General features: G+C 51.2%; 3 protein-coding genes across 3 annotated transcripts; 2 read left to right on the plus strand and 1 right to left on the minus strand.

Annotated features, from left to right (window-relative positions):
* The first annotated feature begins 3,212 nt into the window (after window positions 1–3,212).
* On the plus strand, window positions 3,213–8,622 carry LOC117647308 (myrosinase 1-like). Its single transcript, XM_034389014.1, has 9 exons — window positions 3,213–3,468; window positions 3,542–3,660; window positions 3,805–3,939; window positions 5,059–5,184; window positions 5,390–5,570; window positions 6,716–6,925; window positions 7,003–7,301; window positions 7,705–7,811; window positions 7,901–8,622. The coding sequence occupies exons 1-9, from the start codon at window positions 3,213–3,215 to the stop codon at window positions 8,097–8,099; spliced, it is 1,632 nt and encodes a 543-aa protein (XP_034244905.1). The 3' UTR covers window positions 8,100–8,622.
* Window positions 8,537–10,319, minus strand: LOC117647028 (proteasome subunit alpha type-7). Its single transcript, XM_034388509.1, has 6 exons — window positions 10,120–10,319; window positions 9,537–9,663; window positions 9,330–9,443; window positions 9,068–9,201; window positions 8,797–8,979; window positions 8,537–8,706 (listed from the first exon to the last, which is right to left on the minus strand). Exons 1-6 carry the CDS (start codon window positions 10,219–10,221, stop codon window positions 8,617–8,619), a joined length of 750 nt encoding a protein of 249 aa, XP_034244400.1. The 5' UTR covers window positions 10,222–10,319; the 3' UTR covers window positions 8,537–8,616.
* A 120-nt stretch (window positions 10,320–10,439) lies between these two features.
* On the plus strand, window positions 10,440–14,841 carry LOC117647027 (pre-mRNA-splicing factor ATP-dependent RNA helicase DHX16). The gene is made up of 15 exons (XM_034388507.1): window positions 10,440–10,625; window positions 10,778–10,911; window positions 10,995–11,172; window positions 11,266–11,389; window positions 11,469–11,687; window positions 11,784–11,903; window positions 11,993–12,172; window positions 12,252–12,367; window positions 12,463–12,638; window positions 12,739–13,166; window positions 13,244–13,593; window positions 13,715–13,933; window positions 14,055–14,160; window positions 14,241–14,417; window positions 14,508–14,841. Exons 1-15 carry the CDS (start codon window positions 10,570–10,572, stop codon window positions 14,634–14,636), a joined length of 2,712 nt encoding a protein of 903 aa, XP_034244398.1. The 5' UTR covers window positions 10,440–10,569; the 3' UTR covers window positions 14,637–14,841.
* The last annotated feature ends 1,093 nt before the right edge of the window (window positions 14,842–15,934 follow it).

Raw genomic sequence — 15,934 nt, forward strand, 5'->3', positions numbered from 1 at the left:
TTTTGTCCGCCTCCACCGGTCTTCTGGCCCACTGTGCGTCCTCGGCGTGGGCGTGGAAAATCAAAATCGGCGAGGTGCAGGTCTTCGGACGCTGCGCCATTCGCCACACCGCGGGAACGTAAAACTATGCAGGGGAAAGGGGAGGAGGGGGGGTCGAGCAAATGGACTACTAAATACGAAATGAAACCCCGCCACACGAAGCGAGTGGAATGAATGGGAGTGACACTATTTCACACACGGAGTGACAATGACAAGAGAACAAGACTCTTTCCCCGGGAAAAACAGTCATTCAAACGAATGGAAAGTAGATAAAATCTGTTGTCAACGTCAGAACAGGACAATTACGGAGGCGTTCCAGACGTCAGAATGACAAGGTCGACACTTTGGCGGGACCTTACAAAAATTGGTCCGGCCGGAGTGCGAAACGCTGGCCGCGGCGGGTCGAAGGAAACTGCAAAACGGGCGAATGCGAGCGACTTCGCAGGAGGTTAGGTTGGGCGCGCAGCTGGAGCGCCTGGAGGCTCCAGAGCGCTGGAGCGGCGGGAGCGCGCTGTGCGCAACACGTAGGTGTTGAGGTTATGTTTCCCGCTTACCTGCTGTCGCTGCTGTTGCTGCTGCGGCGGCGGCGGCAGCGGCGGCCGGGCGGCCCAGTCATTGCCCTGCGGTGGCGGCGGTGGCGGCGGCAACGGCCACTTCACTCCAGCCTCACGGGCAGACCCTCACAATTCCAACTGGAACCACTGGAACACGGCACCGCCTACTCTCCAGCTCTGCGGACACTGGACACGGACGGGGTTCGCGAAATACGCGGCAACGCACGGCGGGCCGAGAGAACGTGTCGATCGCGCCACAACTACACTCCAACTTTTGCTTCTGCTGCTGCAGGCCCCAGCGCCAGGACTGCGCGGCACGGCACGGCGCGGCTACGCGGCACGGGCGCAGGATGGCGGATGGAGCCAGGATGCCGAGGCGCGGCGGCGGAGGCGGCGGAGGCAGTAGCAGTGTGTTTGTGTCTGGGGGACCGAACCGACGGGCCGGCGGCCTGCTGCACGGCACAGCATGCGCCCGGACCCCTCCCCCCCCACCTCCAGCCCCCGGCCCCCCGAACCAGCCCCGCGCAGCTGCCCCTCCAGGGCGGCGTGCGTGTGTGTGTGCGTGTGGGGCAGGCGCAGCCGTTCGTTCGGAACACCGAGCCCCAGGAGCAGGGCGAGCAGGGGTGGTGTGTGACGGGGAACAAGGTGGGTTCGCCTGCCGGCCTGCCCTGGTCAGGTCAGCCGTCTGATTCCGAACACTGCTTCGTCGCTCTGTCTCTCTCGCACCCCTACGGAACGCCCCATGAGTGCGAGAGAGACAGAGCGACGAAAGCAGTGCTCGGAATCAGACGGCAGGGGCTCGGGGACCCACTTCGAGTGGAGTCCAGGTGAAGCCGCGCTTCGTCGCACAGCCAAGGCACAGAGGGTGGCCGTCTCTCTCGCACCCGTAGGTGGATGGTGGGTGTGAGAGAGGGTAGACCGACGGGCACCACTCTGCAGACTGATTCCGACGTCGCTCTGTCTCTCTCGCACCTATACGGGACGCCCCACGAGTGCGAGAGAGACAGAGCGACGAAAACGACTCTCGGAATCGGTCTGCTGCAGACTGATTCCGCACATCGCTGTCACCGCTCTGTCTCTCTCGCACTCGTGGGGCGAACCGCCAAGGCGCGAGAGAGACAGAGCGACGAGCCGCGATGAGGATGAGGGACGCGAATCGCGTAGAGGCGGCGCGCGAGATAGGCATCCCTTCCGGCACCGCAGCGCGCCGCGCCCCGCCGTGCCCGATGGGCTGCCTAGTTCCAGGGGCTCTCCGGGACGGACTCCGGGCTGCGCGGTGCAAAGTTTGAGGCGGCTTCCCAATCTGTTTCCGGATCCGGCGAGCAGACAGCACACCGTGGGCCGAAGGCACTGACGGAGAGGGGAAGGGAGGAACCCCAACGAGCACACGCGTACCGCTCCGTCTACAAATATCCCGCCTCTCCGGTGGAACTGCATTCACACTATTGCACATGTTCACTGATAGACGACTAGAAGCTTCTGTGCACATACTAAATGTGTCGAACCTCGAACGGTGCAGGTGCAGATATCTCGAGGAGGCCATAAATCTTTCCCTAGCCCTGCAATTGCCTGCAATCAACCCCCGCCACACACTCACACACACACACACACACACACACACACACACACACACACACACACACACACACACACACACACACTCCCTGAGTCATCGTGCGGGCCATGCGACACACGCTGTAGTACACGCCGCGCATACGTGATCGGGATTGCCATCATTATGCCATAAAAAAGAACAATAATACACCTGCGTCAGATCATGAGCTAAGTGCATACCAGGAACCGCAACCACGCTTGAATGGTTCGGCCCCGCGGACGTCACCTGGATTAGTACCCCGCCATCTCATCGCGCCAAGCTCTTTCCCCTTATGTACACGGTGAAAACGATACCTGGTTTTCGCAAGAGCCCTATGGCGAAGACATAGGCGATTTCCAGGAGGTTCCTGGGAAAACCAGGAACCGTTTTCACCGTGTACCCCCTCTTCATTTCCCTATGATCGCTATGATCGGCCCTCATCATCGACGCGGTGGTTCATGGGACCGTCATCGAAGTCCAAGTCTGACCCTTGCCCTTGCAAAATGCACGTATGTGACTAACGTAAATTTACACGCTAATGTGTGCTGGAAAGTCGAGAAATCGCTCCGTGAGGGTCTTCGGCTGTCCGGCATTCGATCATGCTGGATGGCCGTGTGGCTCCCGTCTCTCTTCCAGGTGGAACACTCCGAACTGCGTACCCTTTTTGACAAAAAGAACGACTTTTGGCACCCCTTTCCACAGCCTGCCACTGTTTGGGTTTCGCCGAGAGGGAGGCTGGCAGTGGCTGGTCTCACCCCGGGCCCAGGAAGCTGTCGTACACTCAGCACGCCAAGGGGGCCCCATACGGCCCACGGCCTCACACGGAGCGCGCAGCGCGCACGTAGGGTGACGACACTGATAAAAGGTGGTATTTAGTCCCTAACGCTTTACTGCCGCGACAGTGGAGTGGAAGTAGTACGAGCGCCACCACACTAGCAGACCCCAGAGCTTGCGAGGACATGTTTCAAGACGAACGGGTTCGCTGGTCCTGCCCCGGTTCCGCGGGGCGGGCCGTGCCGACGGCCATGCCGACGGCCCTTCGCGCCGTGGCGGTCCTCGCCGCCATGCTGTCCGCCTCGGCGACCGCCCTGCCCTCCGGGCCGCTGTCGGCGCACATCGCCGGGCCCCGCGGCCTCGCCTCCGGGACCGCGGGGAGCGTCCAGCACGCCGCCAAGGCCGCCGAGGACGCCGTCGTCGACGCCGAGCTCAGCATCCCCACCGACTTCTGGATGGGCGCCGGGTCCGCGTCGTACCAGATCGAGGGCGCGTGGAACGTCGACGGTGAGTGGCGGTTGAAACCACGAAAAAAGCGTATTCCGATGCGGTATTCGAACCTCTGACCTCGGGTCTTCAGGAAAGGGGATGAGCACGACGGACCACGCGTACGGCAACAGATCGGACGGCGGCGGGAACGAGGCCTGCGACTCGTACCACCACTACAAGGAGGACGTGGCCCTGCTCAAGCTCATGGGGGTGAGTTGCGGCACGGTACGCCGCCATGGCGGTACTACACTGCGGTACACTGGCCCATTGGCGTGTCTGCGGTGGCGGCTTCCGACTCGCTGTTGACGACGTCGTCTGGCGACACTGACACTGATTGACATCGTCTGACGACAGGCCACCCACTACCGCTTCTCCATCGCATGGGCCCGCCTGCTGCCGACGGGGGAGCCCGACAACGTGAACCCGCTGGGCGTTCGATACTACAACAACCTCATCAACGAGCTACTCGACAACGGCATCCAGCCTGTGGTGAGTGCGTACAGTGTGTACAGTCGCGAAAGAATCCGACCTCGCCGGTCGCAGCGTGCAAACCAGAGTAAACCTTCCAATTCACTCCTCTAAATTGAACAGTGGGCAGGCTGAGGGTGGCAACCCTTTCCGTAGTAGACCATTCCGGGCTAATCTTTTTGTGCAATAACCGAATCTTGGCGCCTCCACACTGTAAGACTCAACCTATTTGCAGCGAAATGGAATTAAACTCGTTGTTGTTGATACTCCAGTTTTGACACCGAGTTCAATTCCGTTTCGCCACAAATGAGCTGAATCTTAAAGTGTGGCGGCGCAAAGATCCGAGTATACTGAACATGTTGCTTAGCCCGGAAAGGTCTGTTGACACACCATCATCATCATCATCATCATCATCATCATCAACGCTGATAGGCCTCTGCAGACCTTTCCAGGGCGGCAAAATCTTTGCCCACTTCCGGGGGCAACATTGGGCAATCCTGGTTCCAGCTGGGCAGCGCGTTTGGCGCGTTCGTTGGCCCTTTCGAGAGCCACTTGGGTCGGTGACGGACTCTTTACGGCCCGGGCCCGCCAAGCGCGCCGATCCGATTAGCTTGGCTTAGCGATATGATCCGATCCCCGGCGTGGACGGTCATTGCTGCTCATTGCTCATTAAAAGCGGGCGCCCCTCGCAAGGCGTCCCGTTTCCTCGGCCAATTAGCGGCTACACTCTAAATGTAGGGTGTCCAGAAACTGGGTGCCTTTGTCGCCCACCCCACTTTTTAGGGTGCCCAATGTCGCCCAGTTTCTGGGCACCTTTGTCGCCCAGTCTCGGGGTGGACAAATCATGCAGTAACCAGCCCTCTCCCGTGGTAGAGCATGCTCGGGTGTCTAGTTCCTAGGCGACTAAGGTGCCCAGATTCTGGGCACCTTCGGCATCTCAGTCGCTGCTGAGCCATGGGTGAAGGCAGGTTTCTTAATGGTTTGTCCACCCCGAGACTGGGCACCCCATATTTAGAGTGTAGTGGTGGTCGCCCGCACATTAATTCCGTTGCGCCATTTCGTGTCTCTGTTCCGGCCGCCCCCCGCGGACTGCCAATGAGTGCGAGAGAGACAGAGTGACAGAGACACGTTCTGCTGCAGGTGACGCTGTGGCACGTGGATCTGCCCTTCTCGCTCTACGAGGCCTTCGGCGGCTGGAACGACGAGCGGATCGTCGGCTACTTCCTCTCGTTCGCCGTCACCGCCTTCCGACTCTTCGGCGACCGGGTGAGTTGGCGCGGAGGCGGGGAGGGAAGCCCCACGGGGGGGGGGGGATGTAGCTAAAGTGCGATTCAGCCTACCTTTCCTCAGGGGAGCGCTCCAGCTCAGCCCAGTCCTCCCCCTGGCTCCGCGCGTGGCCCCGCCCGCCCACCGTCATTGCGCCACCATAAAATCTGTTCTCCAAAAGATTGATGTTGGTATTTGAACCCAGGTTCGGACCTGGACCACGGTGAACGAGCCCCACATGTTCTGCCGGTACGGGGCGGGCCACTCCCGCATGGGGTCGCCGCCGGCGGTGCCCGGCCACAGCGAGTACCTCTGCGGCCACCACGTGCTGCTGGCCCACGCCAAGGCCTACCGCGCCTACAAGAGGGACTTCGCCAGCCAGGGAGGTGAGTCAAGGCAGTGGCGGATCCGGAGCCGGCCTCGAGGGGAAGAGGGGGGGGGGAGAGAAAGAAAGTCCTTTTCGAAAAATCTGGCTTTTTGGCCCGTCCCGTTTATTTTTTGTAAAAAAATGACGGAGGGACGGGCATATAGTATGATCTCTGCTGTGCGTCCGTCCGTCCGTCCGTCCGTCCGTCCGTCCGTCCGTCCGTCCGTCCGTCCGTTCGTTCGTCCGTCCGTCCGTCCGTCCGTCCGAGGACTTCCCGAGGTCCGATCTTGACCAAATTTGGTATGCAGCCTCCTTGGGTGACCCTAAGAACCGCCCGGTGGCAGCAAATCCGATCCGAGCCCCGGGGGCGCTGCTGCAGGTGCATCATGGTCTACATTGGGTCGAGGGGGATCTCGGCAACGGGTGCAGCTAGGAGGGCATGTAGGGGTACTTTTGGAATCGGGGCGACGAGAAAAAACCAATGGTGCCAGTTTCGAGCGAATCGGAGAAGTTCGGACCCGGGTTCAAATCCCAGCGGGGTATTTTTTGAACATTCTTTTTATTCGAGGTTTTGCATTGTTTCTGATGTTTTTGAGGGTGCTGATGACGAAAACGACATTTATTTTAACCCCAGACTCAGGTTTAATTCCCGTCAGGGTCAAACATAGGCGAAATTCGTACGTTTCTTAATGTGCGGGACGAGCCAAAGTTGCCGATGTATATCGCTACTTTTCCTGTTATTGACTATTTGACAGTTGATTATCTAAGGATCGGGGGATAGCCCAGCCCCTCCACCTCATGGATCCGCGATTGACAAAGGACGGGTTCACAATCAGAACAGACAGACAGACGGACCGACGGACGGACAGGCTGCTTCCAAGATCAAGGCAGGCAATAATGACTCCATCGCGTCGCGTCTCTCGCTTAAGTGTTGAGCGTTTTACAACCACCACGTGGAGATAAGAGCCAGGGCCGTCCTGAAGTCGCGACGCGTAATCCCCTGGGAGCACATGCGGCCCTTGTCTTGGCACGGCCATGGCGCAGCGGTCGCGGATTTGCCAAATCCTGCGCCGCTTGCGCGCGTCGGTGATGGTGACGGTGACGGCCCCGGCGCTCTGACGAGGACGGCGTTGACGGCGTTGACGGCGGCGTCTCCGGTTGCAGGCAGGATCGGCATGTCCTTGGACAACTACTTCACGCGGCCCTGCACCAACGCCTACGAGGACGTGGAGGCCGCCGAGCGCCACCAGGAGTTCGAGGTGGGCTGGTTCCTGGAGCCCATCCTGGGCAGCGGCGACTACCCGCCCGTCATGAGGAGGAGGGTGGGCTCCAGGCTGCCCACCTTCACTGCCGCGCAGAAGGCCGAGCTGCAGGGTGAGCAGCCACGCCGATTTTTGTTGTTGTTTGTTTTGAAAGTTTGAGTCCTTTTATTGACGGCTGCTCTGCTTCAGGCTCCTTGGACTTCATCGGCCTCAACTCGTACTACGGCTGGACCGCGTGCAACGGCGCGCCCAGCAACGCCAGGAACCCCTCCTTCGAGATGGACCAGGACCTCGACATCCCCGAGGCCTCGGACATCAACAACCCGCCGGGGGACTTCCAGTGGACGCCCTGGAGCATCCGCTCCACGCTGATGTGGGTCCGGGACCGCTACGACCCGGACAACACCATCCCGTTCGTCATCACCGAGAACGGTCTCGGCATGGCGGAGGGCGCGGAGGACGACAACAAGCGCAAGGCCTACTTCAGCGTGAGTGCGACGCGATGCCGCCAAGTTGCCGCACAGTGGGCCAGTAGACGGGTGGAGGCGGCCAAAACTCTCGACGCGTTTTGAGCTCTAAAGTCGCTAAATGGGACTCGAACCGAACGTGTGACCCCACCAATGGATTCCTCGTTCGAAGAGCAATCCATTGGTGGGGTCACACATTCGGTCCGAGCCCTGTTTAGCGACTCTGGAGCTAAAAACGCGTCTAGAGTTTTGGCCACCTCCACCGGTCTTCTGGCCCACTGTGTGCCGGCCGCCTGAACGCCGTGCGCGTAGGCAACACATCCTACGCGCGCGCCGGCGGGTGGCAGCGGCAGCTCGGCAGGCGTTTTGACTGTCTGTTGGTGACTCTACTCTACTTATTGTACTTCGCCTTCTTGTCCGGCAGGCCTGGTTGCAACAGCTGATGCATGCCCGGTACCACGACCAGGTGAACGTCATCGGCTACTTCGTGTGGTCGCTGCTGGACGACTTCGAATGGGCAGCTGGATACACGTGAGTGTGGAACGCTACGGTGCAAGTTGTGGTGAATAATCTGACAGATTGTGTTCTTAAATTTCGTTTGTCATTTTGGTGTCTTGTAGAGTTAAGATCGGCCTCGTGCACGTGGACTTCAACTCGCCCAACCGGACGCGCACACCCAAGGAATCTTTGTACTTCATGAAGGACATCATCGCCTCCCGAAGAGTCACCAAATACGAAGTGCCATCATCATCACCCATCTCATTTCCCAACATCGTCACCCTCTGTTTCATGATCATCTTGTCTCGTTGTTTAGTTTAAGTAACTTATTATATTTGTTTATTTATTTGTGAAGTCTAAAAACGTCCCCGTCTGTGGGGTTGGTGGGAAATACTCCGTGACTGCAGCGCCCGCTTTCGTGACAGTGGCGCCACCTCTCGAGCAGGCGGAGAAACGCGGCCACGGGGTATTCCCAGCTCCTAGCGACCCTCCTAGATATTCCCTGTGATTCCCTGTCCCTGACCATGCGGCAGGAAGAGGAGGCCTGCCTATTTTTCGCACCACCAGTGAATAATTGTCTCAGCCAAACTACAAATATTCAACCTAACAATATTGGTTCACATTTCCAAATGAATTTGACTTATCAAAATACTTTTCTTATGTAAAACATCAGTTTTTGAAAGAATTTGCTTTGCTCAGCATCACTTGTAGGCCATTGTATGAGGGACTGTGTTTGTAAATAAATTGAGCGCCATCGCTTACAGAAAAAAAGGGTTGTATTGGTATTGAGACAAAATATGTTGACAAACAAAATAAAATTACAGGTCTGGGTCCAGCCTCACTTCTTTGCCTTCTTCTTGTCCGCCTCTTCGTCCTTTTCAGCATCAATTTGCTTGATGTACTCATCAATCTTCTCACCATCAAGCATCTAAACACACAAAAATAGAAACAGTCCATTAAGTTTCTTAGAAAGTAGAACACAGATAGAAAATAATGAAAATGAAGTTAGGACACTTACTCTCATAGGTTCACCACGCTTCATGACAGCAATTTCCAAATTCTTGCGGCCAGACTGAACAACCTCAAGCAGAGCCTTGATGGCCAACTTGACACAATCCGATTCAGTCTTCATGTCCTCCAGCTTGTAATTCTTTTCAAGGTAACTACGTACTGTGGCTGCCTGTCTTCCAGTGGAGTTGGCCTTGAACAAATGCAACACAAATCAATATCTAACTTCAACCATAAATTGCCCTTGTATCATAGCATGGTTACAAGTTCATTCAACTTACCAGCCACTCATAATAAATACCAGAGGGTTCTGTCTGGAATAAATGGGGCTTGCCATCAAAGTCAAAGCCAGCTATCAGGCATGAAATACCAAAGGGTCTTCGGCCATTGCTTTGTGTGTACTTCTGTTTCATGGCTGAGAAAAACAACAACAAAACAGTGAATATGAAATCAAAAAATCTTATCGAGAGAGAACTAAAATATATTTACAAACAGACTAAAATATATTTACAAACAGAAAAAAATAAGAAAAATAACCCTTACTTGCAATGTAACGTGTAATGTATTCCAATGTAACCGGATCTTCTACTGTTAGCTTGTGGGACTGGCATTCTATTTGTGCCCGATTAATTAGAATTCTGGCATCAGCTGTCAAACCTGGAACAAAAATAAAAGGACAAAAAGTTAACATCGTCCAAGTCAAATTCAAGTACAGAAAACTATGAGAGTCATATTCGTTTTTTTAGTTACCAGCGAAGGCCATGACAACGTGGTCATCCAGAAGGCAGATTTTGCGGACGGTCCTCTCCTCCTGCAGCTTTGCTACGGACTTCTTCTCCACTCCAAGGACGACGACATCCTGGCCTCGGATTCCAATCTGAGGTAGCACATAAAATAAGGAATGTTCACATCAAATTAACAATAAGAGTACAACAATGGTAAGATGAAACAACATAATTTGTGTTAGTTTACCACCCTCTAAAAATGACAAATACTATTAACTAACTGGAGACAAGCGAAGCCTCATTGGGGGGGTTGACTCTTGAAGGGGAAGAGAGGGAGGAAAGATCATTCTTGGAATGAATTGAGGCATATAAACGAGTGACAGAAATGGATAGGCGGCGACATAACCCAACAACGTCCAAACATTCGTTAGACAAAGAAAGCGAAGTACAACACTAGACACAGGTGGGAGGAACAGATCTGGACGTAAGAGAGAAATAAACTCAAAATGCTATCAAATTATCCCATTTTCCAAAGATGAGGCAGAGGCGTCCATGAACTAAAATCGAAACAAACCGGCTTAACCTCCCAAAGTATGAAGTGCACTTACCGCAGTCGAACCTTTGCTGACAGCTTCTTGGGCATATTCAACCTGAAGAAGATGACCATCGGGAGAAAATACGGTGATAGCTCTATCGTAACGGGCACCCATTTTGACTTAAAGTTGAATGAAAATTCGGTGACGAGTCTTGCAGTCTAACGCAATGATACTGCAAACAGTGACAAGCAAGGGGTACCAAAGTTAAGAGAGGCGACTCGCCCACGGCCTTCTCGATACACTGGAGAAAGGAGGCTACAAAGTGCCATGAGCAAGGACGCACTCCCATTGGCTGTTCAACGTGGCCTCAGCCAATGAGATGAGGCCGCTGTGAGCGCGTAGCGCGATCATCTCCACAAGATGAGCTACTTTGTTTACGTCCTGTGAACGCTCAACAAATCTATAGGTTAGAAAGGAGGTTTTCAAATATTTTTATGTAACAAGAGAAGTATTTCAGCAAACATGGGGAAAGACAAAGACCGGGACCGAGGCGCCAAAAGGCCTGGAACATCTAAAAGGTATGGGCATTCTTCTTGACACTGTTAATTTCACTTGATTCTTCCTGTAGTATTTTCAATGTTTGAAAATTGTGGTTTTATTTGTGCTGTGGGCTTCCAGTATGTCTGTTGCCTCCATGAAACCTTTGTAAATTCTGTTTGTTATTCTACAGGTATGAAGAGTCCGATTCAAGTGAGTCGGAGACAGAGAAAACCAGGAAGCAAGATTTGCAGGAAAGGGATGCATTCGCAGCACGTCTCAAGAAAAAGGATCAGGATAAGACTAGGAATGTCGCAGAAGCTCAAGGTATTTAAAATCAGATTGTTTAGTAGAATCAATTTTCATGCATTCTCTGGCTGTACAGTTCAATTGACTCTTTTGTTCCTTAGGAAAAAAGTTTGAGGAAGCCGCAAAACGTATCAAACTTGAGCAAGGGAACCTTGAAAAGCTCGTCCCCCACCTTAGGATTGAATCAAGACGAAAATATTTAGAGAAACGTAAAGATGACAAAATAGCAGAGCTGGAAGCCGATATCCAAGATGATGAATTTCTTTTCGAAGAAACTGTGTATGTACATAATCAATTATGCCATATATTTTATTGTTATTGGTTTTAAAAAAATTTGGTTTAGCATTCTAAGACATTATTAAATTATTACAGGTTGACAAAAAAGGAAAAGAAAGACCGAGAATACAAAAAGACAGTTCTTCATTTAGCAAAAGAACATGATCGGGCGAGAGAACTTGAAAATATTCAGAGGTATCACATGCCCCATGACAAGAAGGTTGGTATGGTTTCCATATTGTCATCAATTTTTCAATGTTTCATTCATATTTTTCATTGATATGTAATCCTTTTATCAGAAAGGAGATGACAAATATGAGGAGGTTGATGAAAAAGAAAAACAGCCTCACTCTGAGCAAAAGAAATGGGAAGAAGAACAAATGGCGTCTGCAACTTTTCGGTTTGGAGCCAAGAAAGGAGTTAAAAAGGAACAGGAAGATTATGATTTTGTTTTTGATGAACAAATTGCTTTTGTTCAAGCACTTCAGCTGGCTGGAACTGAGGAAATGACAATGAAGGTGAGCATTCCTTTAATGTGTCCATACTCTTTAGAAAAATATTTTGCTTCCTTTACATTTTAATGTTACACTCTGATAATTTGGTTAAATTTTCAGGAAAAGGAGAAAACTGTTTCTGAAGCCCAAAAGAAAAAGATGGACCTTGAAGAAACCAAACGTAGCCTCCCAATCTATGCCTTCAAAGAGGCATTAATAGACGCTGTTCGCGATCATCAGGTACATTTTTGTACAATTCTTTTAGTTTAAAATATACATTGGATAATGAAAATAATTATAGTGTTTTTAATTGAAACAAATACGTACAGGTTCTTATCATTGAGGGAGAGACTGGCTCGGGAAAAACTACTCAAATTCCACAGTACCTTCATGAAGCTGGCTTCACTGAAGGTGGTAAAAAAATTGGCTGTACACAACCAAGAAGAGTGGCTGCTATGTCTGTTGCAGCTCGAGTTGCTCAGGAAATGAGTGTAAAACTAGGCAATGAGGTATTTGAAAAGTTTGAAAAAATTTCTGCTTTTTATGTCTCTTGTGCGCACTTTAATTTTGTGCCTTGTTTTCTGAAAGGTTGGTTACAGTATTCGCTTTGAAGACTGCACTTCGGAGCGAACCATTATCAAATACATGACTGATGGTACCTTGCACCGAGAATTTCTCTCTGAACCTGATCTCCAGGCATACAGGTAGACCTGCATTACATAAAAGTGAATTACTGAATAGTGTCTTTTGTAATAATATGTTTTCTAATATTCAAGTTTTTTCTACTTTCTATCATCAGTGTCATGATTATTGATGAAGCTCATGAACGTACACTTCACACTGATATTTTATTTGGTCTGGTCAAAGATATAGCTCGGTTTCGTCCAGAGCTGAAACTTTTAATATCTAGTGCAACTCTTGATGCAGAGAAGTTTTCTACATTTTTTGACAATGCTCCAATCTTTAGAATTCCTGGTAAGTAGTTGTACCATGAAGTATGAATAAAACTCTTGGGAAGTCCATAGATGATTTTCTTATTGATAAATTCTAACTTGATTTTTTTTATACTGAACAGGTCGTCGTTTCCCTGTGGATATTTACTACACCAAAGCCCCTGAGGCTGATTACATTGATGCTGCCACAGTTTCCATTCTTCAAATTCATGCAACTCAGCCACTGGGTGATATTCTTGTATTTCTTACTGGTCAAGAAGAAATTGAAACTTGTCAAGAAATCCTGCAAGAAAGAGTAAAGCGTCTGGGATCCAAACTAAAGGAGCTACAGATCCTTCCAGTTTATTCAAACCTGCCATCAGAAATGCAAGCCAAAATTTTTGAGCCCACCCCTCCTGGCGCACGCAAAGTGGTGCTTGCTACAAATATTGCTGAAACCTCCCTTACAATTGATAATATTATTTATGTGATAGACCCCGGGTTTTGCAAACAAAACAATTTTAATTCAAGGACAGGCATGGAGTCATTGATTGTCGTTCCCATCTCCAAGGTATGGACCTCGCTTTACAGCGTTGCTGTTTTATTGTTGTTGTCGTGCAGCAGTTGTCTGACAGAAGCCTTTTGCAGGCCTCAGCTAATCAGCGCGCAGGCCGGGCCGGCCGTGTCGCCGCTGGGAAGTGCTTCCGCCTCTACACTGCCTGGGCTTACAAACACGAGCTGGAAGAGAACACGGTGCCAGAGATCCAGAGAATTAACTTGGGCAATGCCGTGTTGATGCTCAAAGCACTGGGCATAAACGACTTGGTTCATTTTGATTTTCTGGACCCTCCTCCTCATGAGACGTTGGTGTTGGCTTTGGAGCAGCTGTATGCGCTTGGAGCATTGAATCACCATGGAGAGCTCACCAAACTGGGTCGGCGTATGGCTGAGTTCCCTGTAGACCCCATGATGGCAAAAATGATTTTGGCATCTGAAAAGTAAGCAGTTGTTTCCCAATGGTTTCATCTCAATATTATTTATTAGAACTTTCCCTTCCTTTCTACCATCATAAAATATTGCTAGAAATACATAATGGCACTAATTTGTTTTCAAATCCAGGTACAAATGTGCAGATGAGATTGTAACAATATGTGCCATGCTCTCTGTGAATGGGGCCATCTTTTACCGCCCCAAGGACAAAATTATCCATGCAGATACTGCAAGAAAAAATTTCAATTGTCCTGGTGGAGATCACTTGGTCCTGCACAATGTTTACAAGCAGTGGGCAGACACAGAGTTTAGCACCCAATGGTGTTATGAAAATTTTATTCAGTACAGGTACTTTTTCTCTCATGTTTTTCATAAATTTTGTGATGCTTTAACGGGTTTTGCTAAAGTGAGAATGAAGGTCTGTTTGTCATTTTTAATTTTACATCATGCATTCTTGTGTCTTGTACAGGTCCATGAAACGTGCAAGGGATGTTCGAGAACAGTTAGTTGGGCTTATGGAAAGAGTAGAAATTGAGATAGCCTCTGCTGAGGGAGAAACAGTCAACATTCGTAAGGTATTGAATGATCTTCTTATTTATTCGTGTGGTAAAAACGTTAATATTCAGCTAATCCTGTGTTTTATGGAATTTTTCAGGCCATCACAGCAGGTTATTTTTACCATATTGCTCGGCTTTCTAAAGGTGGTCAATACAAGACAGTTAAGCACAATCAAACTGTTATGATTCATCCAAACAGTATGTTGTTTGAGGACTTGCCCCGCTGGATCCTATATCATGAACTTGTCTTCACTACCAAGGAGTTCATGCGTCAGGTTTGTTGATTCTCCCCTCACACTTTTCTTGCAACTGGTTTTGTAACTTATTGGCATCTATTGATGTTTGTTCTGCATTTGCTGTGACAGGTAATAGAAATCGAAAGCAAGTGGCTTCTAGAGGTGGCTCCTCATTACTACAAGGCAAGAGAACTTGAAGATTCTACCAACAAGAAAATGCCCAAGATTCTTGGGAAAGTAAAAGCAGAGCTAGGATAGTCTTCATTAAAAAAAAAAAAAAAAAAAAAACATTACTCATGAAATTAATGTTGAAAAAAATAGGAAAGATCATGAAAATCTGTGATAATCTTGTAGAAATCACACATAAAATAAAATATAACATGCTTATTTTTCTTGTGAATTCATGTATGATTTTATGTGCGTGCCCTGCAACTAAGCTGAGAAATATACCTTGAGTCCTATGCCTTGTCTTGATCACTGTCACCCGCTTTCCATCAATTAATCCATTTTCGGGGGTTGCAAAAGAACCCCTGATACATTCGTTTGTCAGACTTTTCATGTGACCAGTAAATTTTTCAGGTATGCCGTGAATGGGAAGTGGTAGGAATTGAGATGTACTTGCATGCACTGGGGGCAACATCGCCCGTAACTTTGGTGCTTTCGCTGAATCAGACTTGAGACCAATTTTCTCCCGGTCGGGCCGGGACTCAAGCGTGCAAATGTGTCTCGGCACGTCGGCCCCGCTGTAAAACACAGTGGGGTGGAGCGGGGCGTTGGGGGGGGGGGGGGGCTGGGATTGGGGTGGGGCTGCAGGTTGGACCGGTGTCGTCCTCGCCCCCCTCCACCTCCACCTCCGAAACCTCTCCGCTCCGCGCCTCCCCGCGTCAGCCACTAATCTTGCCGACAGATCAGCAAGCCATCACCCCTTCCTCCCCTCGCTGCGTGTCTGCCCGTGCCGCGCCGTGCCCTGCCGCGCCGTGCCCTGCCGTGCCCTGCCGTGTCGCCAGCGCGTGCCGTGATAAAATCGCATTAGTTGACAATCAGACTGGTCGGCTCGGGGCGGCCGAGGCTTCCGAGCCGCCAGAAGAGCAGTCCACTGGTAGCACCGGCACCGCGCCGCTGATCTGTTGTTGCGATCGCCACTGATAAACTTGTCCTTGCTTTTGTTACTATCGCCGTTTCTCTCTCTCTTTCCACCCCCTCCCTCTCTTTTTCGTGGGAGAGTGAGAGTCGCGGGAGAGAGTGAGAGTGAGTGAGAGAGTGAAGGGAGAGTGAGAGAGGGAGAAGGGGTTGCAGAGGCCGCGAGGAACCGAGACTCGGCCGGAATACGAAATGCCGAGTGCGGGGATTGCAGCGCATGAAATTAGACGCCGCGGCAAATGAGCTCGAAAAGCAATCAATTTCACCCCCTCCCCTCCCCCTCCCCTCCGCGGGGGATTGCAGTGCGACCGGAAGTGGGAACGGGACCGCGGGGACGGGGCGCTATTTACAAAGCGTTAAACGAGTATGAGAAACTGGAAGGAACGAAGCGCCGCGCGCGCGCGCCGTTTGCAATA

The sequence above is a fragment of the Thrips palmi genome, unplaced genomic scaffold (genome assembly GCF_012932325.1).
Source record: "Thrips palmi isolate BJ-2018 unplaced genomic scaffold, TpBJ-2018v1 HiC_scaffold_2, whole genome shotgun sequence".
In the NCBI taxonomy this organism is placed as follows: Eukaryota; Metazoa; Arthropoda; class Insecta; order Thysanoptera; family Thripidae; genus Thrips; species Thrips palmi.

Coding starts and splice junctions, on each gene's coding strand:
- LOC117647308 (XM_034389014.1), top strand. CDS start 3,213: ATGCCGACGGCCCTTCGCGCCGTGGCGGTCCTCGCCGCCATGCTGTCC. Junction 3,940..5,058: donor ACAACGGCATCCAGCCTGTG/GTGAGTGCGTAC, acceptor GTTCTGCTGCAG/GTGACGCTGTGGCACGTGGA. Junction 7,812..7,900: donor GAATGGGCAGCTGGATACAC/GTGAGTGTGGAA, acceptor GGTGTCTTGTAG/AGTTAAGATCGGCCTCGTGC.
- LOC117647028 (XM_034388509.1), bottom strand. CDS start 10,221: ATGGGTGCCCGTTACGATAGAGCTATCACCGTATTTTCTCCCGATGGT. Junction 9,202..9,329: donor CATTACACGTTACATTGCAA/GTAAGGGTTATT, acceptor TGTTTTTCTCAG/CCATGAAACAGAAGTACACA. Junction 8,707..8,796: donor AGCGTGGTGAACCTATGAGA/GTAAGTGTCCTA, acceptor TTGTGTGTTTAG/ATGCTTGATGGTGAGAAGAT.
- LOC117647027 (XM_034388507.1), top strand. CDS start 10,570: ATGGGGAAAGACAAAGACCGGGACCGAGGCGCCAAAAGGCCTGGAACA. Junction 10,626..10,777: donor AGGCCTGGAACATCTAAAAG/GTATGGGCATTC, acceptor GTTATTCTACAG/GTATGAAGAGTCCGATTCAA. Junction 10,912..10,994: donor GAATGTCGCAGAAGCTCAAG/GTATTTAAAATC, acceptor TTTGTTCCTTAG/GAAAAAAGTTTGAGGAAGCC.